This window comes from Crotalus tigris, unplaced genomic scaffold (genome assembly GCF_016545835.1).
Source record: "Crotalus tigris isolate CLP2741 ecotype Arizona unplaced genomic scaffold, ASM1654583v1 scf7180000018103.2265978, whole genome shotgun sequence".
NCBI lineage: Eukaryota > Metazoa > Chordata > Lepidosauria > Squamata > Viperidae > Crotalus > Crotalus tigris.
Window position 1 is genome coordinate 479,927 of NW_024096824.1, and position 26,758 is coordinate 506,684.

Sequence of the window (26,758 nt, forward strand, 5' to 3'; positions counted from 1 at the left end):
CTCTAAGCGGTTTATAGAGTCAGCATATTGACCACAACAATCTGGGTCCTCATTTTACCGACCTCGGAAGGATGGAAGGCTGAATCAACCTTGAGCCAGTGAGAATCGAACTGCTGAACTACTGGCAGCTGGCAGTCAGCAGAAGTAGCTTGCAGTACTACATTCTAACCACTACACCACCACGACTATTAACATTTCTTACTTAAAAAAGTATTCTATATATTTGCTGGCAATGTGTTTCAGAAATATATAGGTCTTTGCTGTATATATTTCTTCCCTGTTAGTAGAAGCATTAACAGGCTGTTCCTATAACTATTATGAACCTCATAACATTATATCTTATTCAATGTATTATATTTAAAAATCCTGGCACAGAATGTGTGGATTCAACTAAGCATTATTATGAGTTAACTCCTAACTGTAGGAAACATTCTTAAATGGAATGTTTATTTAATGGAAGCTTCAGACAACACAATGTGGTATGTTTGTTTGGATTTGTCCCCAACAGCCTCTTCTTAAAATAAAAGAAAGAAATAATTTTGAGCTCTTATGATTGTAAATAAGGAATAAAAGCATGTCAGCAATGCTGCTGAATATAGTTTCAGATTATATTAATTTCTAAAAAGATTAAAGATAAACATTTTATATTTTGCATCATTTTGTGGAAAGACAAGATTCAGTTTCACATATGTAATCTAGTTAATACAGAATTCAGCATATATCTTTGCATTAAATTTGTGTTATGAAAGAAAAAAATGAAATTTTCAGATGCTTCTCATTTACTGTCTTGTAACAAATACAGTAGTTGAACTTCTATAGTTTGGAATAATTAATCATTGTAGCTCAAAATAATAATTATATTGAAATTGTATTAAAACACTATAATGTTGTTGTAATAAACATTATGAAATATTTATAGCCATAGCAGCACTGAAGCAATTTAAAAGCAAGAATGTAACTCCAAGCAAACAAAACTATTCAAAGAAGAATCATCAGTTTCCAAACATCTGGATGTTGAAGTACACATGGTTAAAATATGACAGTAACAAGGGCATTATGTACTGTGCTCTGTGTCGGAAACATAATGTAGACTTAGGGGAAAAGACACACAATTTTTGCTCTGGGACTGATGACTTTATTCTTGAATTAGTTGATGACCACCATAACAGTGAAGCTCATGCATGGGCTTCCTGTATGGAAGCAGCTAGTAGTTCTACTCCAGACACAGATACCACTCAGCAGATGTTAAAGAACATGAGTAAAACAACTTTGGGAAAAATTGAAAATCTCTTTAGAACGTGCCATGCCATAGCCAAAACTGGGCGCCCCTTCACAGACCTGGACTGGATAAGTAAACTGGATGATATGAAGGGGGTGGACATTGGTTCAATATTTAGAAATGACAAAGCAGCAAGAATTTTTATTCATTTTATTGCTGAAGTGGAAAGAAGAGCCTTGAAAGAGAAATTAGAAAAATGCAAGTTCTTCTCTCTCATTAGTGATGGCATTACAGACAGTGGAACAACAGAAGCAGCCCTTGTATATATACAGTTTGCACATCAAGGGAAAATCCATTGCCAGATTGTTGGAATTCAGTCCGTAGTCATGTATGATGCTTTGACAGTGAAAAATGCCATTTTGAAAACCTTACAAACCAATCTGAAGGTCAATTTGCCAAACCATGACTGGGCAAGAAAACTGGTTGGCTTTGGCAGTGATGGTAGAGATGTTATGGTAGGAGAAAATGGAGTAGCTAAACTATTGAAGGATATACAACCATGTATTCAGAGCATTCATTGCCTTGTGCACCGTCTTGAAATGGCCTACAAGATAGTACTGAAGAATAATCCACTATTCAATATACTTGTGGATTTATTAAAAAACTTGTACTATTTTTATCATGACTCTCCAATGAATAAGAACAACCTTAAGCTAATTTATGAAGCTCGTAAAGTGACACCAGTGATTCCTTCTCAAATTGGTGGCTCTCAATGGTTTCTTCGCTTACAGACAGCTCTTCAGATCCTTCTGAAAGGTTACCCAGCAATTGTCCTACACCTGAATAAGGTAAATGCTTTTTGAAACTATAGGATTTGAGTAATAATTGAAAAACTAGAAGTTTTCTGTGTTTTAACACATTGTTTTTCATGTTGATTTCCAGATGGGAGAAGAATCAGGTTCCTCAAATCAACAGAAAGCCAAAGATCTCTTGAAGTTGCTTCTAAAAACAGACATAGTTAAATTTTCTCACTTTTTATTAGATGTCATTAATGTCCTCAACATTCTGTCTCGTGTTGCCCACAATCCAAACACTTCCATTGCAGATGTTTTTGCTACGATTCAGTCAACATTGGAGATACTCCAAATGTATCAAAAAAGGTTGGATATTAACAATTATTGCATATTTTTAAGTGTGTCTGAATTGAAATGAGAGAGTTTATTGCTTAAGTATCATGTTTCTCCCCTCAGATCAGGGCCGCGAGAACGTCTGGTAGAGACAATCACATATTTACATGGTTACCCACTTGTGGGAGATGGAAATATTTCAGCAACTCGATTAGAATTATTAAGTAGTCTCTTGAACCAGCTGCAAGATTGTTTTTGTGATGCTAGTGAAGATGTTTTGATCGCAAGCGCCATTGGAAGCTTTAAGCTGTGGCCAGACAAATTCAAACAAGGTACAGAAAGCACCCTGCAGTGGCTAATAAATGATTCCTTTCTGAAAGATGTGGACTGTTTCAATTAATATAAATGTTCTTATAGAATTTGGTGAGACGGAAGTATCTCTATTGATTCAGCATTATGAGCCAGTCCTAGAATGGGCCAAAGTGAAAGTGGATGAAATTGAAACTGAATGGAATATGCTAAAAGCAGAGCTATATAATAGGTAATAAGCATGCTGTCTTAAATCCAAGTTTGTTTTACTGCTACATTAGCAAAAGGAACATGTTAGTAATAAATGTGATCTTTTCTAGATATGAAAACATCCGGAGCTTAACATGGGATTTGGTAAACAAAGATTTTTTTCATAAATATCCGAATGTCTTGGCCCTTATCGATCTTCTCTTGACATTGCCAGCAAGTTCCAGCGAAGCAGCACGAGGCTTTGGTCAAATGAAGCTGACAATGATGAGGCTACGTTCAAAACTCATGTTTGAAAGCATGACGGATCTCATGGTCATTCAGCTGAATTCTCCCGAGATTAAAAAATTTGATCCCCAGGAAGCTGTTCGGTTGTGGAATGTTTCTTGGCAAAAGAACAGAAAACTACAAGCTAATCAGTGGGATTCCAGTGGGATCCCAGTTGGAGTATCTCCTCATGAGAACTCGGATTCTTCATCTGATCCCGAATGGGAAAGGGAAAGTTCATTTGGAAGCGACTAGACATGCAACATTATTTCTGTCTCAATTTCTCGCAGAAGCATTGTTTCAACAAATAACTATTTAGTAATTATCACCTTCCCCCTCCAAAAAAAAAATCTGCACTCCAATTAAAAGCAAAGTGTATACTTGTATAACTACAGAAGCTATAGTGGCACATGCTCCCTTCTGCCCTTTTGCTGGCCATTGTGTAGGGTTTAATGTATTTTTTTAATTTTTGCATCTCAGACACAAAACATGTTTGTTGAATGCTTTAGTACCAGCTTTGACTTTTCCACCTCATAAGGCACAACACTTTCTAAATCTGCTAATAGAACTATAAATATATCTCTGTAATACTTTTATTCTACTGACTACCAACACTTCTTGACCATTTAGTTTAAGATCTTCCAGCACTTGAGTATAATTTATTTTATGAAATTAAACAAGCATATAGAATTTCGAGAAATGAAATAAACATGACTTTGGAAGATTTTAACAAATGTCTTTAGAAAAGTTGAATAGTTTTCATATTGAAAAGCTAGAGATGGCCAAGATCTTTCTGTAGAGCAGGGCTAAAAAATATGTATTCCGCCAGCTGCTGTAAATTATCGAGCCAGATAAAAATGTTAGGAGCTAAAGTCCAATATCTTTAGAAATATTATTTTCAAATATGGCATTGCAAAATACAAAAATGCACTGTAGGAATTTCCAAACATTTTGTCTCTAACAAGATACTGAAGAATGGGAAGAAATTCTTTGAAATACCTGTTATTCTGCATTCCAACTATATATCCTTGTTCTGCTGAAATGGAGAAATAATTATTACTATTCTTCTGGAAATGAAATGTCTTGCAACATAAGTTCCAGCCAGAGCATATTAATGTCCTTTACCCTTTGCATCATACGTTGATAACTTGATCTCCCAAAATGAAAGAATTGTTTTTTTCTTAGGCAGTTGGTTCATTTCTTTGAATGTTCTACATGGATTTGAACTATTTGAATGGGTGTTGATGCTGATGGGAGCAGCTTTTTATAAAAGGAAGATGCAACATTTTAACCACAAATGGTACTTTTTAAAATCAATGTAAAATAATAAAGGGGAAAAAAGAAATTTATACAGCGGATAATTAAGAAAGCTCAAAAAGTCCAATGCAGAAGGAATTATGTTTGTAATAAAAACTTGAGGAAGCTATCTCTCTCTCTCTCTCCCATACAAACCTTGGATGTGTCCTGTGCTCCCTGGATAAAAGCTTAAATCCACCTGACTTCAGAAGGTACCACAGTATTTGCATAACTTCAACTTTCTTAATGCTTTCAAATTTTGCAGTTGCAACTGTAGAAATAGAAAACCTTGCAACCATCAAGTGCATGCATAGTTAACTAATTGGCTCATGGAAAAAGAGCTTGGTAGAAATTAGGCATGGCATGAAAGGTTGTTGTGCTTAAAATAGTATCTGCAGAAGGATTTCTCCTTTCTCTGGTTGGGATAAGAATCAGAGTCATTTGCAAGTGAAAAGGCAAATGTAAAGTATGCAAATGTAAAGTAAATGCAAAAGTAAAATGAGTATAAATTTGTGTCATAACTTTCATGGATCTCCTTGAATGTCTGCTTCCTATGCTCTTTCACCAAGGGATTCTCTTTAGAAAACAAATTTGATTCAGATAAATATTTTGCTTTAGTATCTATACATTCTCTAATCAAAGGTTTGTAACAAACCTTCTCAGTCTTTGTGAAGAGTCTGTGTACATTCTTGAAACAATACCATGCATACTTTTGATTGGGTCCCCTAAACTCTGTTTTCTGCACCACACTTTTCCTTCAAGAGCTCTTGACAGCATACATGGTTTCTCTCTTTCCTGGTATCTCATTTTATCCTCATAACAGACCTGAGAATTAGATTAGTTGCAAGAACGACTGGTAACATACGAAACCCACAGTTTCATTTCAATTTTGTATGCTTGTACCTATATATCACTATTTCTTTGCTGATGTCCTACATCCGTGGTGGCGAACCTATGGCACGCATGCCACAGGCGTCATGCGGAGCCATCTCTAGTGGCACCCGAGCCATTGCTGGGCCAAGCTGCTCCCTCCTCTCCACGCATGCGCAGTGCTCCACACATGCGTAGTCTGGGAATAGGCAAGAGGCTATAAAAATGAGCAACTTTCAACAGAAGCAGCATTTGCTGCAGACAGCAAGTGAGCGAGCACGAGCCAACAGCTCAGTGGCCATGCCCACTCGATGGTCACGCCCACTCGGTGGCCACGTCCACCTGGCACCCGACAATGCATAAGTGGGTTTTGGGTTGCACTTTGGGCACTCGGTCTCTAAAAGATTCGCCACCACTGCTCTATACTAACATCAATTCTGGCATTATTTTAGCTCCTTCTTGAGAGCATCCTGAGAACAAGTGGACTTTGGACTGAATGGATGCCACTCTTTCTTGATCCACCCTCTATCAACAGCAAAGTCCTAATGACAGAAAGCAGTGGCAGTTTTCACTAGATCTGAGCAGTGAATCCTTAGTTAACTCACCCAGGGAGAACAAGATTATTCCCCAAGTCTCCATTTATAAGTCAATTTGACTGGGAACAGAACAACAGGTGGTATGGAACAATGTAGGACAGTGATGGCGAACCTTTTAGAGACCGAGTGCCCAAACTGCAACCCAAAGTGCCCAAACTGAAACTTATGTATCATCGGTGCCAGGTGGGTGTGGCCCATTGGGTGGGCATGGCTGCGGTGATAACGGCAGACTGGGTGGGACTAAAAAGTTCAATCAATTCCAACTTTGCAAGATCATTTTTTTCCCGTGAGAAGTTGAAATTGATTGATTGATTGAGCCTTTTTTTTTTTGCACACGGTGGCAGAGGCCTAAAGTGAAAAGGTTTTATAAAACCTAGCTGAAGGCCTAGGACTGGGGCAACGGCGCGCGTGCCCACAGAGAGGGCTCTGAGTGCCGCCTCTGGCACACGTGCCATAGGTTCGCTACCATGGCTATAGTTAATGGTATCAAAAGAGTTCCATATAATCCATTTCATCCAGAGTCCTTTGTAGTTGCAACCTAGTCAACATCTTAATAATTTTCCCCAAAAAGGAAATTGTGGAAACTAAAAAAAATGGTCAGAATATGCAAGAGTGTTCTTTTTTCAACTCCAATTTGGAAACCAGTTATGTTCCAGTTGTAATCATGTTTATTAGGGGAACGGACTTCAAGAGCAGGATACTTGCTTTGTTTCCTCTTGGATCATAGCTGATTGACAGCAACCCACAGCTTGGTTTACATAGTTTAAAGAAATCGAAATGTACAACATTGTACAATTACATATAAAGTAAATTATACTCTCTGTATATACTGTATAATTAGGAAAGAAAGACAGGGAAATATGCAATGTGCCTACAGTATTAGGCAGTCAAATGCAATTGATTTTTAACTTTTTTATATTAATTCCACTTTGACCCAATTCCTCCTCTCTTTTCTTATTTGCCTAGGTTTAATACCAAGTAAAACATTCATAGATATTTTGTTTGATTTGATTACTTTGAATCTTGGGTCCAATATGCTTCCTGATGCCTGGCTGCATCTCTCCATGTATGATGTAAGTATCCATCAGGGCACTTCTGAGGGAAAAGTATAAAAAGTCAAGATAGAGACCATAATTATACAGTTATGACTGCCATCGTGACCATCCATATGGAGACCCTTAGTGTATGTGATGTTGCTTTAGTTTTTACTTGAATGTATTGCTATGTGGTTGAATTACCAAACTTAAGTGTTAATAGTTGTAGAAAGACAGGACATATTGCTTGAATGGAGATGATGCTAGGAATTATTTATAAAGGGAGCTTGTTTACCAATGTGTATAAAAGGTGCTAATCAGTTAAACCATTTTGAATATTCCTGGAAGTCAACTTCTTGGATTTTTTTTCATATTGTGGACAACCCATCTCTGCCTTCAAGACCAACTGAAATGAGGATTGCTTTCGTATTTCTGTGTGTTATTTATTGATTTGATAGATTTATATCCTGCTTTTTGTTCTTCTACTACTGTTCTTTACAGTTACCCATGAGGTAGATTGGACTGAAGAAAAGTGACCAGCCCAAAGTTATCCAGTGAGCTTCCATGATTGAGAGTGACCGTGGGGTTTCTAGGTCACATGAGTGCCAGCTAATCCCAAATCAGCACTCCACAGTTTGGCAACTTTAAAAGTATGGACTTGCTCTCTGGGGAATTCTGGGAGAGGTCCATACCTACAGGCTGGAGATCTCTGGGACTTGAAGTCCCTACATCTTAAAGTTGCCATGTTTAGAAACTCTGCCCTAACTATTACTCAATGAAGAGAAAAAGCCCACTGACCTTACCTTTAAAAAGAATGACGTAGACTGTTGCTTTGAGAGAAAGAAACATGATTTGTTTTTATTGGGTATTGTGGATGACAAGGAAAAATAATGGGAAGCTGCAGGCAAATCAGAGGAGTATGTATCTCAGAAAAGATACCTCAGTCCAGTTGTTGAGAGATGGGGGGAAACATACTGTATTTAAAAGAAAGTTCACTTTAATTATCTCAGTGTAACTTCTCAGTGAGGCTGGAAAACCGTTTACAGTTTTCAAGACTCTGTATATTAACTCAAAATAACATTAAAACACTTGGGGTGAAGTAGGGGTGTTCAATTTATTTATTTATTTATGAGACTTATATACCGCTTCAAGTGCAAGCACTCTCTAAGCGGTGTACACCAGTAAGCAATGTATATATATTTTACATTGCCCCCAACAATCTGGGTCCTCATTTTACCTACCTCGGAAGGATGGAAGGCTGAGTCAACCTTGAGCCGGTGAGATTTGAACCGCTGACCTGCTGAACACAGTCAGCTAAAGTGACCTGCAGTACTGCACTCTAACTGCTGCGCCACCTCGGCTCTTAATTCAGTCTTGACTGCTGATACTAATGGTTCTCAAGTATGAAATTTACTTACCTAACTGAAATCTGTTGTTTTTGCTTCCTCTGCTTGCCAGCTAGGAAAGCCTTGACAATAACGCTTGTAGTAAATGACAGTTTTCTGTTGGTGAATTATTATATTTACTTTGCTGTTTCTATCAGTGAAGTCTTCTTCATGTCTGTGCAATTATTTATCTATATCTCACATCTAATGGCTTCAGTGTATATAGTATATTGGGCTTTGACTTCCATGCTTCCCAGCCTCCATGGCTTGCTGGGAATTCAAAAAGTTGAAGTCCGGCAACAATATCTTGTCCTACATCATCCATTCCTAATCTTTTCATTGCATGGGATCATGCATTTATCTCTGTGCTTGCAATTATATGTTACAGTTGCAGAGCCTATCATTATTCCTACTTGTGAATTTGGACACAGTGGACTGGCGCAGATTCCTACATGCAGCTTCCCAACCTTGGCCTATTCCCACTGTAATGGAACTGCTCGAAACACTACAAAGATTTCAGGATGTGGATACTGAAGGATCTGGATTTGTCACCCAGGAAGAATATGATCAGGTTCCATTCCTTTATATTTGCCCTTTTAAGACTTTGTGACTGAATCTTACTGAGAGCAATGGGACAAGCAGGTAGCCAGTCTTATATTGTGAGACCATGTCACAATCAGTGCCCATCAGTGCAAGCAAAATTTTATTTTGGCCAACCCTAGTCTATGTACCCCTCTCTAAGCTTAACTGCTAACCTCACCTCCTTTGTCTAAACATTGTGGCTTTTCAACCCTTCCTTGCTATGCACATAGACTTAGGAGGTAAACCTCATTGCATGCAGTGAGACGTATTTCTTAGTAAATATGTATAGGATTGTACTTTTCATGTGGTTTGTGTCTCAGCATGGGCAACTGTGTCTGTGTGTCTGAGGGTATGTGCTTATATATGTGAAAAACGAAAACAACTGAATATAAGTCAGTTTCATTCAAGATAATTAATACATTACATAACTTCGTGTTATCTTTAACAGAAGTACTTTAGATTTCATTCTGATGTGTAAATATCTCCCCACCATGTGTTTAGAAAGACAAAAGAGTCGAAGTCAGATTCTCAAGAGTCTCTGTTGTTCCTAAGGCATAGTAATATATAACAAATTGATGCTTTGTACATGTTGGCATGGTAGCATACAATCAGAGGATCTATGCTGTGTCCTCTTAAGCGTGTAAGATAACACAATGGCATATTCCCCTTATCAAAATAATGCAGTCCCCAATAAACTGTGGGAAATAGCAGAATAGGAAAATCTAAAGTGATGGCAAGTACCCAAACATTATTATAAATGCTAAAAAGGTTCACAATATCTGTAACAATGCAATCCTTGGCACAATGTCTATGGAGATTCTCATTCGTCCAGGTAATGGTTATCCCAAAGATGCTTTTTCAAAAGGCAACTGGAGTTTGTTTTTCCTTGAAGACTTTCGCTTTTCATCCAAGAAGCTTCTTCAGTTCTGAAGAAGTCAGAACTGAAGAAGCTTCTTGGATGAGAAGCAAAATGTCTTCAAGGGAAAAGTCCAGTTTCCTTTTGAAAAAGCATCTTTGGGACAGTCCTTGGCACAGATTGCTGATTTGTTTCAAATTAAATAATGTTCTACAAATTATGTGCCTTCACAAATAATCACTGTCTGATATTTAAGGTTCTAAAGTAGGACCAGAGAATCCATCAACCATGGCTAAATTGGCAATTGGTAGTCAGTCCTAATCTTTCTATCAGTAAGCGTTACACAAATGCTGTTGCTGGGGGGAAAATAGAGGCTTCCAGGTGGATAAGGAGATGGACAAAGAAAATATTTTCATTTCAAACAGATGTTGCTGTAAGGATCAATAGAAGGTGACCATTTTTAATCATGAAAGGAAAAAAAATGGAATAAATCCATTTAATTTTTGCCTAATCACATTCAAGCTGTTAACAGGAAACATTGCTAATACAATAACATTTACAAATACCGAATTTCAAATTTATTGTACCCAATAGAGAAAAAAATGGAATTTAAAAAATTCTAGAGGTACAAAAGACAAATTTTTGATTGAAAAAAAAATTAAAGGTCTAAAAGGCATAAAACAAACAAACAAACAAAAAAGAAATCAATTAATCCAACTAATCAGTGGAACGACTTGCTTAATCAGTGGAACAACCTGCCTCCAGAAGCTGTGAATGCTTCGACACTGGAAGTTTTTAAGAAGAGACTGGATAGCCATTTGTCTGAAATGATATAGGATTTCCTGCCTGAGCAGGGGGTTGGACTAGATGACCTCCAAGGTTCTTCCAACTTTTTTGTTGTTGTTGTTGTTGTTGTTGTTGTTGTTGTTGTTGTTATTATTATTATTATTATTATTATTATTATCTACCCTATAGCTGCATTAAGAAATGTTTAGAAATGTTTGAAATTCTGATTTCAAATACAATAAAATTTGGAGAAGTCAAATCAAAATAAAAATGTTTTGAAGGTAACTCTTTGTCTCCACTCTTTAAAATATTCTGATTCTATTCATGATAATTTTAAATAAAAATCCAAATTATCCAAGAAAGGGATGAGTAAGTTTCCCAATTGCTTATATAGATTATAATATAACTATATCTAAAATCATCTAGAAAAATAAAGTAACTTGTATATACATTTAAAATCTTTAGTGATGACAACTGAATAGAATTTTGGTTGGATAAATGTGCGTGGGCAATTAAAAAGGATAAATTGAATATGGGATAGAAACAGGAGGTTAACGCTAGCCACCTCATATAAAGAAAATCTATACAAGGTGTTTTATAGATGGCACCTTCCCCCTACAAGGCTAGCAAAAATAGATAAAAAAAACCTCACCGACATGCTGTTCAAAAGCGCAAAATTTTTGGCATCAGATAAAAAATTGGTCAGAAGAAATACTAATACAAAAAATTGATTTAAAACCAGAAACCTTCTTTTTTTTTTTTTAATTGAATTTTTTTCAAAAATTTTACAAATAAACATCCACCCCCCCTCCCAAACCACCCCACCCTCCCCCCCCCGACTTCCCAGAACTGAGTATAGGATTATTTAACAAATTTTAAAAAATAACGTATACAATTTATAAGATAATTAATAATAATAATAAAAATCATAATAATAATATATATAATAATAATATACGTAAAAAAAAGGAAGAAGAAAAAAGGGAAAAAGAAAAGAGAGAGAGAAAGAAAAAAGAAAGAGGTAGGCGAAAAATAAAACATATATAGAAAAGTATATAAATAATAATACAGAAGAAGAAAGAAAGAAAGAAAAAAAAAACAATCATTACAAGTTATAAAAAGGCTAAATAATATTTTTCCATATCTAAATTATGTTGTATAAAATTTATCCATTTTTCCCATACCGCAAAAAATTTCTCTTGAGATTGCTCCTTTAAAAAAGCCGAAATCTTTGCCATTTCTGCCAAATACGAAACTTTATAAAACCACTCTTGTAAAATAGGCAAGGATTCCTTCTTCCAATATTGTCCTATTAACAGCCTAGCGGCTGTAATCAAATTTAGCATCAATATAACCTCCCTAGCATCACAATCAGTAACAATACCTAATAAAAATAATTGCGGAGTAAATTTTACCCTCCTTCTAAAAATTCTCTGAATATTCCACCATATCTTAATCCAAAAAGCTTTTATATGCTTACACGTCCACCAGATATGATAATAAGTAGCATCCAAGTGTCCACATCTCCAGCATTTCGGCTGTAAATTAGAGTACATAATGGACATTTTCTTTGGATCAAGGTGCCATCTATAAAACATCTTATAAAAATTCTCTCTTAAATTTTGCGCTTGTGTGAATTTAACATTTCTTGTCCAAATAAGTTCCCAAGTATCCATTGAAATCGATTCACCAATATTCTGTGCCCATTTAATCATACAATCTTTAACTAATTCAGATTCTGAATCCAATTCCACTAAAACCCCATAAACTCTCTTAATATGGGTTGGCCTTTGATCTCTTACTTGTTTTAGGAGAGTTTCATCTTCTCTAAGCCAGCCCATTTTACAATCCATCTTCCATCTGTCCACTATTTGTCTATATTGGAACCATGAATAAGTTAGATTTTCATGTGTTAGTTCTTCCAAAGATTTTAACTGCCAGTCTTGGCCATCCCATCTAAGTAACTGTGCATAAGAAACCATATCCATATTAACCCCTTTCCTTATACCTTCTATGGAAACCAGAAACCTTCTTATTAGGGATTATTAATGATAAACTCAGCAAAGCATCTTTCTACTTACTATTGCATATTTTAACCGCAGCAACATTGGCATATGCCCAAAAATGGAAAAGAAAGGAAACCCCCACAGAAGAAGAAATAATGAATAAAATCTTATCCTGCGCCGAAATGGACAGGTTAACTCTAGAGATTAAAAATAAAACTGAAACGGAGTATTATGAAATTTGGAAAAATTGGTACGATTGGTTAGAGATAAGGAGGATTGCTGAGATGATTATCGATTGATTAGTTGATATTGTAAGGACTTCTTATTAACACCTATATTAGGACGCAACTGAAAGATATGTAAATACAACGTTGACGACTGAAAGATGGTTTACCAAAAAATTTACAGATGTTATATGTACAGTTTGTTATACTCTGTCCTGTTATAGAATGTATTTTAAGTTTCTATTTTTCTTTCTATAACATAAGGTAATACTAATAGCAGTGTTGTAGCCAGGGAAGTTGAATCATGTCCACTTCTGTTTTTAAATGTATATTTAATAAAATTTGAATTTTTTTAAAAAGGATAAATTGAATATACAGGCAGAATTAAATTATGGAGTGGCATTAAAATCAAAGGGTTGACAATAGAAAAAAGGTGCAAATATTTGGATGTTTTAAAGCAAACAGATGCTTGCATGCCCAAACCATCTTTCAACATGAGTCAGAAAAGTTTTAGAATTTGTAATGATTGGCAATAATGCAATCAAAATATTTAATATTTGGGCTGAACCTGTAATACCACAAGCAAATATTACTTGTGACTGGTTACTATTTGACTTAAATGCCTTAGATAGATAGACAATATTATGCATTACGTAAAAAAGGTAACAAAAACTATTTTATTTAACAAGAAAAATGGGTAGTCATGGTTTGTTGCAGTTGAAGCAGACACTGGAGGATAAAGTCAGAGGCTTAAATGATTATACAGATGAAAGCAAAGTCGTAAAAGGGTCTACCATAAACATATTTTGAATGTGGCTGAATCAGAAATAGCCTATAATACAAAATTGTCTTGACAGGTTATAAGACAAAACATGACTGTAGGCAAAAACAGCATATTGGAATTTAAGAAAAAAAGTATGATGTCTTTAAATATTAATACAATCGCAAGACTGAAAAAAGTGCTCTGAAAGATCATGCATAAATTGTATGGCATTTTCACATTCACGCAGATTGAGATTTAGAACCCAATTCATCAGTTCAGGTAGTTCTCAATTTATGACCACAATTGAGCCCAAAATTTCTGTTGCTAAGTGAAATATTTGTTGTGAATTTTGCCCTACTTTACGACCTTTCTTGGCACAGTTGTTAATTAAATCACTCCAGTTGTTAACTTAATAACCTGGTTGTTAAGTGAATCCAGCTTCCTCACTTTGCTTGTCAGGGGATCACATGACCCCAGGACACTACAACAGTCATAAATGTGAGGCAGTTGCCTAACGTCTGAATTTTGATCATGTAAGTGTGAAAAATGGTCATAAATGCCGTTGTAACTTTGAACGGTCACTAAATGAACTGTTGTAAGTTGAAAACTACCTATAGTTGAAAAAAACCCAAGTTTTACTTATAGATGTGGCAGTTGCAAATAATAGCAAAGTAGCTCAAAGGTAGCTGGAAATGAATGTAAAATATCATGACTTAAAAAGTGAAATGGAGATCATGGAATAAACCAGCAATTTTTTTCCTAATAATTATTGGAATCTTCGGTGCTTTAATAATAAAATTGTCAAAACAGCTGAAAAAAATTGAATTATTCAAATTTACAGCATGTATCTTACAAAAAAGAGCTTTGCTTGGAAGCACATATAAATTACAACAGTTCCTGGACAATTCATTAAAAAAACTCCCTTTTTACGAGCTTGTAATTAATTCCCTGATGTCAACTCTACAACGAATCTGGATGAAGCCATGTTGCTTGTTCTAGGTTGCCACGAGAAAGGGAGGGGGTGCAAAGTATTTTTGCTAGTCTAAACAATTCTGTCTCCCATTGGAACCAAGGTCTTTCTATCGGTTAGCTTGGAGGGCTGGGCGTTTTGTTAGAAAGTCTGCCAAATCATTCTGTTGGGGAACTTAGCTGTTTGCATAGCTCTAGGGTGGGAAATTTGACTTTGTACTCTTTGGAGAGAATTTCAGACTTGGTTTCACTTTGACCGTGCCGATATTTTTTAACCAATAAACATGTTCTTTGAGAAAACCTCTAGCCCCAGAGTTCTGATTCTGTTGGTCTTAGCATCGGAACCATGACACCTTAATTCAGAACAATTCATAGACTTTTGAATAAAATTTAAATTGATCCCAAACTGCCATCATTTGCAGAGTGATCTTCAAAAGAGAATTAATCATCACTGTAATCATCAATGAAGTTGAAACATACATGGTGCCATTTTTATTATACCCAACATTGAAACTTCATTTGAAGGTTTTTAAAATAATCATAATCCTAATCCTACCCATTAACCTTTCTCCTCGAGAGACTTCAATTTTGTTTTGTTTGCGTTTGTTTGTTTGTTTGTTTTTTAAATTTCTTCTCAGCAGTTTTCTCTTTGGGACTCAAAGCAGCTTTACTTCTCCAGCTCTTGTTGCAAGCATACCCTATGACCCATGTTCGGCCATAAAGTTACAGAAGTCAAAACTTATTTTTACAGTAATGTACATTATTCTACTCCATAAAAGCAGGTAGAAAAAAACAGGATGTTGAAGAAGAATAGTGCTAGAATTACCACTTAGTAAATATGTTGTGTGAATTGAATGTGAGGAAATCGTTGCACGGTTGGGATTAAATATTTGGGTAAATTTGCCCATGCTCAATTAGTGAATCAGCTTTGCACTCCTTTTCCAAATCTGTTCAGTTAAAATAGGAAATACTTCTTTTGACACTTAAAATGTCATGAGAGAATTTTGGATTGCAGAGAAGGAGAGAGAATACTTGCTTTCTTCTCTCCCAATGATCCAGGTTTAACTGCTTAGCTCAAGTCTATGAAAAGACTGCATGCTGTTTTCTGCTTTGAATATAAGAATGCATAAGAATTTTGAGGAATCTGTACCAAAAAAGGGGAAAAATAAAGGTCTGGGGTATTTATGCAGAAAGGTCTTGGATTCAAAAAGTTCATTCTTCTGCATTGTGTTTAATGGGGATGCTCAACCAAATCCTATCCTATTGGGATTGGACAAGGTGAAAAGGGGCACAGGGAATTAATGGAGTTGGGGCGGAAGAAGAGGGATTTCTTAATATATAATAGGAGAGATAGTTTGGAGTCGTGCTTAAGCCATGAGGGTAGAAACCAGGAGGCCCTGTGTTCTAGTCCAGCCTTAGGTACAAAATGTAGCCTTAGACTCAAAGCTTAGACCTAGGAAGAAAGAAATGGCAATCCACTTTCCAAAATTTTGCCTGGAAAACTGCACAGACAAGTTCAGGCAGTTTCAACAGAATTTAACACTCATTGTGATATCTTACTTTTTTGGAAAGAATTCAATGAATAAGAAGGCCAATACCAGCTAAAGAACTGGTTTTTATATAATAATAATAGACATTGGTAGATAGGAAATTCCTAGGAATTAGGAATTCAAAAAAACTGGTCTCTCTGAGTTTTTTTCCTCCACTTCCTTGTAATCTATACATATTTATACAGAAGAGTCTTCTGGAGTGATTGTTTCTTGACATAGTCCATGGACTGCATCCTTTAGGTATAACTGATATATTAGGATACTTTGGTGTAAAAGCTTTTAGATCCCAACGATGGCATTAAAGATTATAGGCTATGGATCCCAAATAAAATCTGGAGGTATCTCAACCATTCCATACCTAACTCAAATGTATCTATTTTAGATTTTTTTAAAATTTAAAAATGGAAAATGTCCAACAAATCCCCAATCTAGCATCATCTTTATTTACAAAAATCCCTCAAGATTCCTTGTTGGTCCAAAGTATTTGGTACAAAACAAAAATAATGTGAAATGCTGCCTCCAAATATAAAATTAAATTGGAGGAGTATAAAAAACATTCTTGGAAGAGATGGTTAGAGATATGATAGGGAGAAATCTATTTAATACTTCTGTTAAATGAATAGCTGTAGACAGTGTGCAGGAATTCTATGAAAAGGAAATAAGCCCCCTTCATAGCTATTTTGTGAGAACTCCATAAACCTGCTCCCTCAAAATTCCAAATATAGGTAGTCCTTCATTTAGGACCATTCATTTAGCAATTATTCAAAGTTATAATGGTGCTGAAAAAAGTGACCTACAATAAGTCTTCATGCTTATGACAATTGTGGCATTCCTGTAGTCACATGATCAGAATTAGGGCACTTGGCAACCAGCATGTATTTACAATGGTAGCAGTATCTCAGCATCACATGATCGCCATTTGCAACCTTCCAAACTAGCTTCTGACAAGCAAAGTCAACGGTGGGAGTTGGATTCACTTAATGACTGCATGATTTATTTACAATCATGGCAAAAAAGATATAAAATTGGATGCGACTCACTTAACAGTTGTCTCACTTAGCAGTGGAAGTGCCGGTCACAACTGTAATTGTAAGTCGAGGACTCCCTGTATGAAAAGGTAGAGGATCCCTGACTTACACCGTATCACTAGCTCATATTTTATATCCACCAAGTGTTTTTATATATAAAGTTGGCTGTAGCATTTCAGAGAGCTGCCTTCCACAGATATTGGCATAAATAGTAAGACTTTCTCCAACAGTTTTGCAATGTCATGTTGTTTCAATAAAGGATGGAGTGGGTGTTGTTTCTTACCATGGATTTTAATATGCGGTAAAGTTTTATCAAGTGGTAAAGCTTCCCCACATTAATCATTCAGGTAAGCTTGTAGTCTGCATTCATTATCCTTCTTTATATATACTTTTGAAAAACATTGTAATGAAGCAAGAGCTGTCTTCAGGAAAAAGTGCAAGCTGCAACAGCCTCCCCTGCAAATCTTGGGGCAGGAAAAGATGTATTCCCTATTCAGGATGGTAAAGCCACAAGAAATGTAGATCTGTTTTATACTCACCTACGCAAAATTGCGGTATTTCGCTTCATATAGGTAAAGAGAATAAAAACAAACAAAAACTCCAGAAACAACACAGGAAGTTGGGTAGAGCAATTTTTGGGTTCAGCGTCTCATACCCATCCTCTGATGTTTGAAATGATAAATGGGGGTGGGAGAGAGAAAAATCCAAAAAAAAAAAGTGTTTTTGAAACAAATCAAGATACTAAATCCACCCATAATTTTTAAGAATCAATTTTCAAAATGAAATCTTTATAATGTTATTGAAAAGTAATATCTCAATGGAGCTTTCTAATTTGATGATGTCACCAGATTCTCCAATATTCCTTCCCAGAGCTCCTTGCGACTAGGTACATATTTTCCACACATTTTTGAAGTGTGGAAAAGCTCAAAACCTTAAATGTTGAATATTCACAGTTCAAAGTATAAGGTTTTCTTTTGTTTGCTTTAGGTTGGTCTGTGGTTTAAAGACAGTGAAGATTTAGCCATACCTGAAAGTCCTACAGAGCCTTTACCGTTTAACCATCAGAAGCATCTCATAGAAGTAAGTATAAATATACAGAGACATAATCCAAGGGAAAAGGGTAAGACTGCCATTTTTAATGAATTCCAAACACTGTCTGTTACATTCCAACAATTCTGAAGTAACCAGTGGATGCTACTTATAGTTTAGTTCTTTTAAAAAAAATGTATTTCCATTCTAAGGCACAGTTGATTATTTGCTTGACTTTCAAATCAGAATACAATTCATTGGCCATTTCTGATTATCTTTAACAGATAAATTCAGAAATTTCTATTTTTCAACGCTGATCCTATGGAGTTATTTCCAGGTCTTAAAAGAGAAAGTTAAAAAAATGATAGTTGGGATGAGAGAGGGAGTTAAATAATTTTTACGAATGGGGAAGGCAACCAGATTTTAGAATTAACAATTTTATGGGGATTTTCCCATGCATCTAGATTGATCATGCAATAATACATATACATTTTCATGCTGAGCCACAGCCTGTCTTACAATTTTTCAAACATTGTCAACTGAGAAAGAGATTTCTGTTTTTCTCCCTTATTCTCAGGCTATGTGGTTATTTCTTTGTAATTCCTTTCCATTGTATTTCAGAGCTGATACTATTTCCTATTATAAGTATATTCTGTGTTATGAGTCTCCCTGATTATCCACTCTTCCTAGTCTGAAAAAGTTCAAAGAAAGGAATTCTAAGATCATTAAAAATGTCCTACTGGTAAGGCCAAGGCCCATCTCAACATTTGTCCCTCAAAGTGACTAAGACAATGCCCGGAAGCAATGCTACCTCCAGCCTGTTGCTACTTCTTCATATGTACACTACATCTGACCCTTTTAAAAAACATCCAAATTAGTGACGATTGCTATGTTTTGTTATAATGAATTTCAGAAGTTGCTTATGTGTTGGATGAAGATTGGGGAAGGAGGCGGTTCCATTTTGTATCCCCTTCCAATCAATCCATTCTAATATTTAAGACAGGAAGAAAAACTTATAACAGAATAACAGAGATGGAAGGGAACTTGGAGGTCTTCTAGTCCAACCCTCTGCTCAGGCAGGAAACCACATACCATTTCAGACAAATGGTTGTCCAGTCTCTTCTTAAAAACCTTCAGTGTTGGAGCATTCACAACTTCTGGAGGCAAATCGTTCCACTGATTATTTGTTCTAACAGTCAGAAAAGTCCTCCTTAGTTCTAAGCTGGATCTCTCCTTGACTGGTTTCCATGTATTGCTTTTTGTTCTGCCTTCAGGTGCATTGAAGAATAGGTTGACCCCCTCTTCTTTGCAGAAGCCCCTTAGATATTGAAAACTGCTATCATGTTATCTCTATTCCTTCTTTACATTAAACTAGACATACTAAATTTGTGCAACCATTCTTCCTGCTCACTTTCTATATGGCACATATAGGTTTATGCACTCAGGTCCCCTTCAGTCACCTTTTTTTGTAAACTAAAGAACCACCAATATTCTAACCTTTTCTTGTATGGAAGTTGCTTGAGCCACAGGTAATTTTGGTTGCTGTCTTTTATACTTCTTACAACTGCATTGCATATTTTCTCAAAGGTTGCACAGTATTCCATCAGTCTACTCATAGATTTGTATGAGTCTGTTAAAACGTTGGCAATATTATTTTCAATCCCTTTTACCTTGTACTATCCTGAATAGTTCATCCACAAATTTGGCCAAGAGTGTACTATTTTCATCATTTTTTGCAGCAATAATTTCTATATGCATTTTTTTCTTCAATCCCACCTCTTTCACTTCATAATTCTATGAAGCATCACTTTTCATACTTCCCACACTTATTCTGAACCTTGCAGTATAATTCTTTCCCACTGCTTCAAGCATATTCAATATTTTTCCCATAGTTCTATTTCCTATTCATTCTGTTGAGAGGTTAATGTATTGTATAATAAGTTTTTCTACAGGACTCATACTTTTCTTCTTGCAGAGAAAGTGCAAATGTTCGCTCAAATTTCTTTCTTTACTTTTCTCCCGCTTTTTCTCAAGATCACTTTTACCATTACCAAAAAATAGTCTGTTCAACATTCAAGACCCTTCATCAGGCTTTTGTCCTTCACATTTTTTCTAACGAACAGTCAAATTAATCATACTTTTAGATTCCTTCCTTTACCATGTACACATGTGAACAGATGTGCTTAAACTGTACATTAAAAAAAAACAGACATTTCTCTAGGTAGATATTCACCTATCAATCACTATTCTCATTCATTCTTCAGTTTCTGAATGACCAGTAACTGTTTCTATATTGTCTCCTCTTGCTTCCATTTCTCTGTTCATTCACCAGAGTAACACTTTTCTTCCAATTATACTCATTCAGGATCTTATATAGTTTTTTCTTGGTTCTTTCATTATTTATCGATTTGAATTCAATGACCTCCAGTCTCTCAAAAGTAATTCTGAATGGCTTAACGATGAACAGAAGTTTAAAAAGGAACTAAAACAAAAACACAGCCATCACCATAAAATAAAAACAGAATAACAAAATAACTGATTAAATGAATAACTGAAGCCCACCTTTGTATAGTCCTTCAGAAACCGTTCATTTTTGTTGGAATAATCTTGAGATCTAGAGTGTTAATATGTAACTATCCTTTATCTGTGGATTCTTACTTTCATACATGTCCACATCAATGCAGAGGTCATAAGTTCGTTGTTTTAACATGCATTTTAGACCTTTCATTCATAATTAAATCTATACTTCACTTCCTTGCATATATACTTCACTTCCTTCCATTCCAAAATCAGACCACCTTCTTTCAGATCTTATTGCAGATCTCTTTTTCCTGCTTTTACAAACAGAGAACCTTCCTTCCTTCCTATCTCCCCCTCCCGCCCATTTATTTTAGTTCCCTTCCTTTGCCTTCCCTGATTAATTCATCTTTTTACCACTCTGTTTTTCATGCCAACTTGCAACCTTCCACTTGTTATGGTCATCATTAGATAGAGCCTATATATGATGTCCTCTGTGGTCAATCCAAGCTTTCATGTAATGATGTTTAGTATCACAGTAAAGGTCTAGATTAGATCCCCCACCTTAGCCATATTCATACTGAATTGTTGTGATTAAACAGAATATCCAATACATCAATTAATAGAATTATTTCTTTTTGCAGTTTTTGTTCACTTTATTTGCTGATCCTGAAAAAGACCCTCCTCAACTGAACTACACTACGATGCTGCTCTACTTTGCCTCTCACCCTGATGCTATAAATGGTGTCTATCGAGCTCTTAGTGTCGCAACAGGGACATATATTCAAAGGAAGAGGGAGAAACACTTTTCTCTTCCTCAAATGGTAAAAAAATAATTATTATTGATAATAAAAATTGTATCTTCATTTGGTTGGTGACAAAAATATATTTGTTCCATAAAGCCAGCCTCTTTTGATCTATCATTATATGTGCTGCCCAGAGCTTCTGGAAAAAAGGCAGGATGCGTGTGCAATATACAGAATAAATAGAATCAGAATAAATACCATTGGAACAGATAATAATAAGAATACAGTGCTTGGTAGTCAGGCTTTCTGTCCATTGCTTATGTTGACTATTTATGTTCACTTCTCTATTGCAGTTAACTTTCATGCCTAAGGTGGGGCTAAAATTCACAGTCTCCTGGTTTCTAGCCTGGTGAACAGACCATCTTCAAGAAACATTGCATAGCTTAATTCAGCAAAGCACACTAAATAGACATCTTGGCAATATTACAAAATTGCAGGCAAGAATACAATACCAGTTAAACTGATTGAAAAACAGTGAAATGTTTACAGTAGTGTAGCAAGGTTTCTGCAGCTTATTAGAGTTCGCAAAGGTTTCATGCATACAGAGAAACATTCAGTACTTTCACCCTACTAAAAATAATGATTGGAAGTTGTTCAGAATTCTAAGTGCAGAATTTGGGTTTCATCTCCTTGTAGATGACAGTGGAAGTTCACAGTTTGGAATCCCTTTTCATGTATTGAATATTAGAAACAGACACAAGAACCTGAGAAGGAATGATCTTTATTCAGAAAAAACTGCAACACTCTGGCTGGCTTTACTGTTCAAAGCTGGTGCTCTTTCTGAGAGTCACATACCTTGCATCTGGTCACTAGGAAACTATCTAGCCCCCCACCCAAAAAAACCTTATGGTATCTTTGGCTTGTTTTTCTCAGTTTATAACATCTGCTGAGCAGCTCATAACCACTGCTGCTCATGATGAACAGGCAGAGGAGGAGGCTGGTGAAGAAGGGGAGGAAGAAGAAGAGGAAGAGAAGGAAGAGAAGGAGAAAGAAGATGAAGCCCTGTCTATCGGCAAAGATGGATACATCTCTCTGGCTACACTTCTCCATGTATTCCAGTATGAAACAAACAAAGCTTTTGACAATCACAGATTTAGTAGTCATCTGACAGAAGAGGACAATTATGAGGTTGGTTAATTCACTCATAGCTCCATTAATTACATTCATATAGTTTTTTTATCTCATGTTTGTGGCAAGCAATGTCTCACTGGCATTTAAAGAAATGGACTAAGTTTCACTGACAGTTGTATTATTTCTGAAATAGGATTAGATTAGAGCTCTTAAACCTGCAGGCAAGAAAGATAAGTATATGCACACATGGAGAGACTATATGTTTCAGTATTAGAGCTATGCAGAGTGAAGTAGATGTAGTGGATGAGATTGTCAGTCTATTTATTCTCACCCAATTGGAACATTAGCAAAACCATTCTGTTGGGTCAGCAATGATCTAACCAAACTTTAAGCAAGGCGTGAAAAGAGTTTTGTTGAGAGTTTTACTTCTAAAGGGAAAAAAAATCAAAGCTGTAAGAAATAAATTATGTTTCACATTTTCATGCTCTGTCTCTCCAAGGATATCTTAGGAATTCTTGATCATGATATATTACATTTTCAATTATAAAGCCTTTACTTGATAATAGGTTTTATTGAATGATACCTGGCATGCTTTCTTGTATAATGCTTCTAGGAAAATGGATATCTGATTTATAGGACTAATATAAAGATTGCAATGTTTTGTGCTACAGTTAAGGGATTTGCAAATCTTGAAATGTTCTCTCCTATCAGATTTTCTAAGCAACAATTAGGACTTGTGGCAACATCAGTGCTGGTCAGAAAAGTCATTCTTTTTACTACTTCAGTATTAATTTTTAAGATATAAAACTGAAAAAGAGACATTATTATGACACTTCAACCCAGGACAACTCTGCCTTCTATAGCAGTGTTTCTATATATTGCTTTTGGTTTTTTCAGTTGGTTCATTTACTAATAAAGTAAGCTCTCTTCATTTTTCTAAAGCATTTCATTAAGGTGTACAAGGATCTTGGCTCTGAAGAGCTGCAGCCCATCAAAATTGAACTCCTTTTGAAGCACCCCTTCATTCAAGACTTAATTAGTAACTACCAGGGGTACAAACTTCCTGTAAGTATCCTCCTTCTTTTGAAGTAGACAGTATCTAGGCTACTAGTAGCAGCAGCTAGTAGCAGTAGTAGTTATTGATGGTAGCAGTAGTAGTGGTAAGAATAGTAGCAAGTAGTGGCCTACACTACATACCAGGGGTCTCGCTGTGTGTAGGAGAGGCACTGAAGGCATGACTAGCCTAGGTGATTGTGTTGTCTGAGCCCATGTACTCAGCCCATTTTCTTTGAAAAATAACAAAGAAGTTAGGAACCAAAAAACAGTGTTATGTTTGTTCTGTCATTGATATCCATTGTTATTTCAATCACCAAAGAGCTGTTTTAGTTGCCAATCAACTAAACAACTTTAATATTTTATTTCTGTACTTTGTGTAATGAAGAACTATCATATTAGTGATACTTTTCCTCTATGATAGAGTTGGGTTCAGTTTGGTCTTCAAATTCCTGCCTGAAGTGGAGCCAATGTTGTCTGCCTCCAGAATCATGTTCTTTAAAATCTGAATTGCCCTGGGACTAACTATATTATGAATAGGCACATCAGTCTTCACACAAAAAGAAACTATAGCCCAACCTATCCAAAAACCACTGCCAAAGACAAACTAGAAACAAAAATTAAAATAAGCAAGAAAATGGTAAGAGAATACCTATCCAACCTTGACAAGTATAAATCACTGGGACCTGACAGATTACATCCCAGAGTTCTGGAGGAGCTGGCAGATGTTATCTCAGAACTATTGCACCACATCTTTCAAAAATCCTGGAGCACTGGGGAAGTACCTGAGGATGGGGAAAGGGCTGATGAGGCTCCCATCTTCAAGAAAAGGGAAAAAACGGACCCAGGAAACTACAGACCAATCAGTTTTACATCAATACCTGGGAAGATCCTAGAAAATAACAACAACAACAACAACAATAATAGGGTCTCGCTGTAACCAAAATCTGGGCTATAAAGCGCTTTATAGGGAATAATGGGCACCTGAAAGCAAACTTGTGAACAAGGCCAACTTTGGCAATATAAGTATTATCCAGCTATAACAGCCTCCATCTATGACAGCTGCATTTTGCTGTAATGTTCAAGTTGTCTTCAAAGACAATTTGCTCCCTGTAGAGCAAATTGTAGTAGTGAGAGGATGAGGACATGGGTTACTGATGCTAAAGCATACACATTCATTGGAGGAGCTGAATGTACATCTCAGTGGGATAAACCTACATCCTTTTTTGTGGCTTCAAGAAAATAACATAAGACATACTTTTAGCGTATGAATTGTAGTAATGGAAATATTAGTGTCCAAATTTGGTGCACCTGTTATTGGAATTCAAAGCTAAGAATTTGCTTTCTGTTCCTGCATTTCTCATTTAGGATAAATACAATAAAAATTGTATTTCAATTGAAGAGGCCTGTTATCCACCCCCCCCCTTAAAAAAAATTCCTCCAAACCACATAAAATAAATGACATTGCAAATAAAAACCTTATCTTTTAAGAATAAAGCAAAAAAAAAAAAATCAATAGAGCAGTGTTGTTCAGAGATCTCTTATGAGATTAAGCTGAGCTGATTAAGGTGTGGTTTGAAAGGTGAAAGCTATGTCACTTGCAAAGCTGACAAAATCAGAGGAGAAGTGTAGCATGTTGTTCCAATGAAGGTGGATAGTGGCTTCTATTACAGCCTACGCTTCTTGCAATTCATTACGGGTCAAAACATACTACTAGCAATAAAAATTGTGGCTTGTTTTTCTGTGTACAAATGTAGCATGCATCATGCTTTTCACCTGCACCCATCAGCACTTTGAGCACTAAAAATCAAGAAGTCTGACTCATTCCTAGTAGAACACAATACAAATTAGATCATCAGTAGCAAAGCTTTTTGGCTTTCATATCCCTAGCCCAGGGGTAGGCAAACTTGGCTTTTTTATGATTCGTGGACTTCATCACCCAGAATTCCTGAGCCAGCATGGCTGGCTCAGGAATTCTGGGAGTTGAAGTCCATGAGTTATAAAAGAGCCAAGGTTGCCTTCCCCTGCCCTAGCCAAACAATGTAAAGAAGCAGATGATACTGTTTCATAAAATCATGTAATCCAAACACATAGTCTAAGGAACTATTCTGAGGAAGAGGATTAATAATTAATGTTTTATGCCACCCATTTCACTCTATACAGCAACTCTCGATAGCTTACAATATAGTAAAAAGTAAAAAAAAATACAAAGCAATTAAAATTAGGAGAATTAATTAGAAAAACTTAAAAATGAAGATTATAGATGGCCTGGAGTAGGGATCACTTCTGCCCCATTAGCCACTCCCAATGTAGCAGATCCCTATCAGGTCTCTAAGTCAAGTGGCAAGCCACGTTTTCAGGGTCTTCCAGAAGACCAGGCGAATGGAGGCAGACCTTAGCTCCCACTGGAGAATATTCCAGATTACGTACTACTGTGAAATCAGGCCTCTGTATTCATACAAGATCAATGGTGTTGGAGATTGAGTTAATTATTTCCAGCTCAATTTCTATATGGTTGAACCTCTACAAAGTTAGTTCTTCTATTGTATGGGTTCTCTCTTATCACCAAGCATTCCCCATCCAATCAGGACAATTAAGATTGCAATGTTTGCTTTCAACTGGTATTTGCTGCCATTACCTTCCCACCCATTCCCAATCAGTTACAGCAGAAAAACTGAAATAACAAAAATATCTTTCCCTTTCTACTACTTGAGAAATATCGGGATACCTTAAATTAACTTAAAATCTGCAGAACTATAGGCCTTCTGTGTAAGTTACCAACTTGTAACCCTCTATGAAATGGTTAGATTTCTACCTGTGTCCTAGAAATTTTCCAGCTAGGATTTTGGGTATGCTTTGATTCTTTCTTTACCTTCCATATAACAGCTGCTCTTTCTGAGGAAATTCAAAGGCTATCTCTTCTCCCAAGCTCCTTCTCCACTATTTAACTTCATGGGGAGACAGCATAATTCAGGATTTAGTGAACTGGTTCTCACTGGCTTACTTTATTAGTGATGAATGCAAATAGCTTACAAGACAGTTGTCCCTACATTATGATCTAACTGGGATCTCTAAAGCTTTGCACTGCTAGAGCCTGTTAAAATTTGAGATGCTGTGGTTCTTTTTCTTGGTGGAGGGGATTCTTGCTTGAGCTCTTTTCTTGACTTTTAAGCTTTAGGTCTTATAAGGAAATGTTAATTGGAACATT

At 36.1% G+C, this 26,758-nt stretch overlaps 1 protein-coding gene across 6 annotated transcripts in view; it reads left to right on the top strand.

Moving 5' to 3' along the window:
* Positions 1-26,758, top strand: part of SPEF2 (sperm flagellar 2) — a 105,658-nt gene that overhangs the window by 75,181 nt on the left and 3,719 nt on the right. For 4 of the 6 annotated variants that reach the window (XM_039347870.1, XM_039347871.1, XM_039347873.1 and 1 more), the window contains exons 31-36: positions 6,858-6,964; positions 8,699-8,881; positions 18,062-18,154; positions 21,265-21,444; positions 22,300-22,554; positions 23,440-23,562. In XM_039347870.1, coding sequence (XP_039203804.1) covers positions 6,858-6,964; positions 8,699-8,881; positions 18,062-18,154; positions 21,265-21,444; positions 22,300-22,554; positions 23,440-23,562 — 941 coding nt within the window. Of the gene's footprint in view, positions 1-919; positions 2,068-2,161; positions 2,380-2,469; positions 2,679-2,763; positions 2,888-2,975; positions 3,480-6,857; positions 6,965-8,698; positions 8,882-18,061; positions 18,155-21,264; positions 21,445-22,299; positions 22,555-23,439; positions 23,563-26,758 lie in introns of those variants that run through there. The other 2 variants (XM_039347874.1, XM_039347869.1) reach the window with 2 other exon arrangements.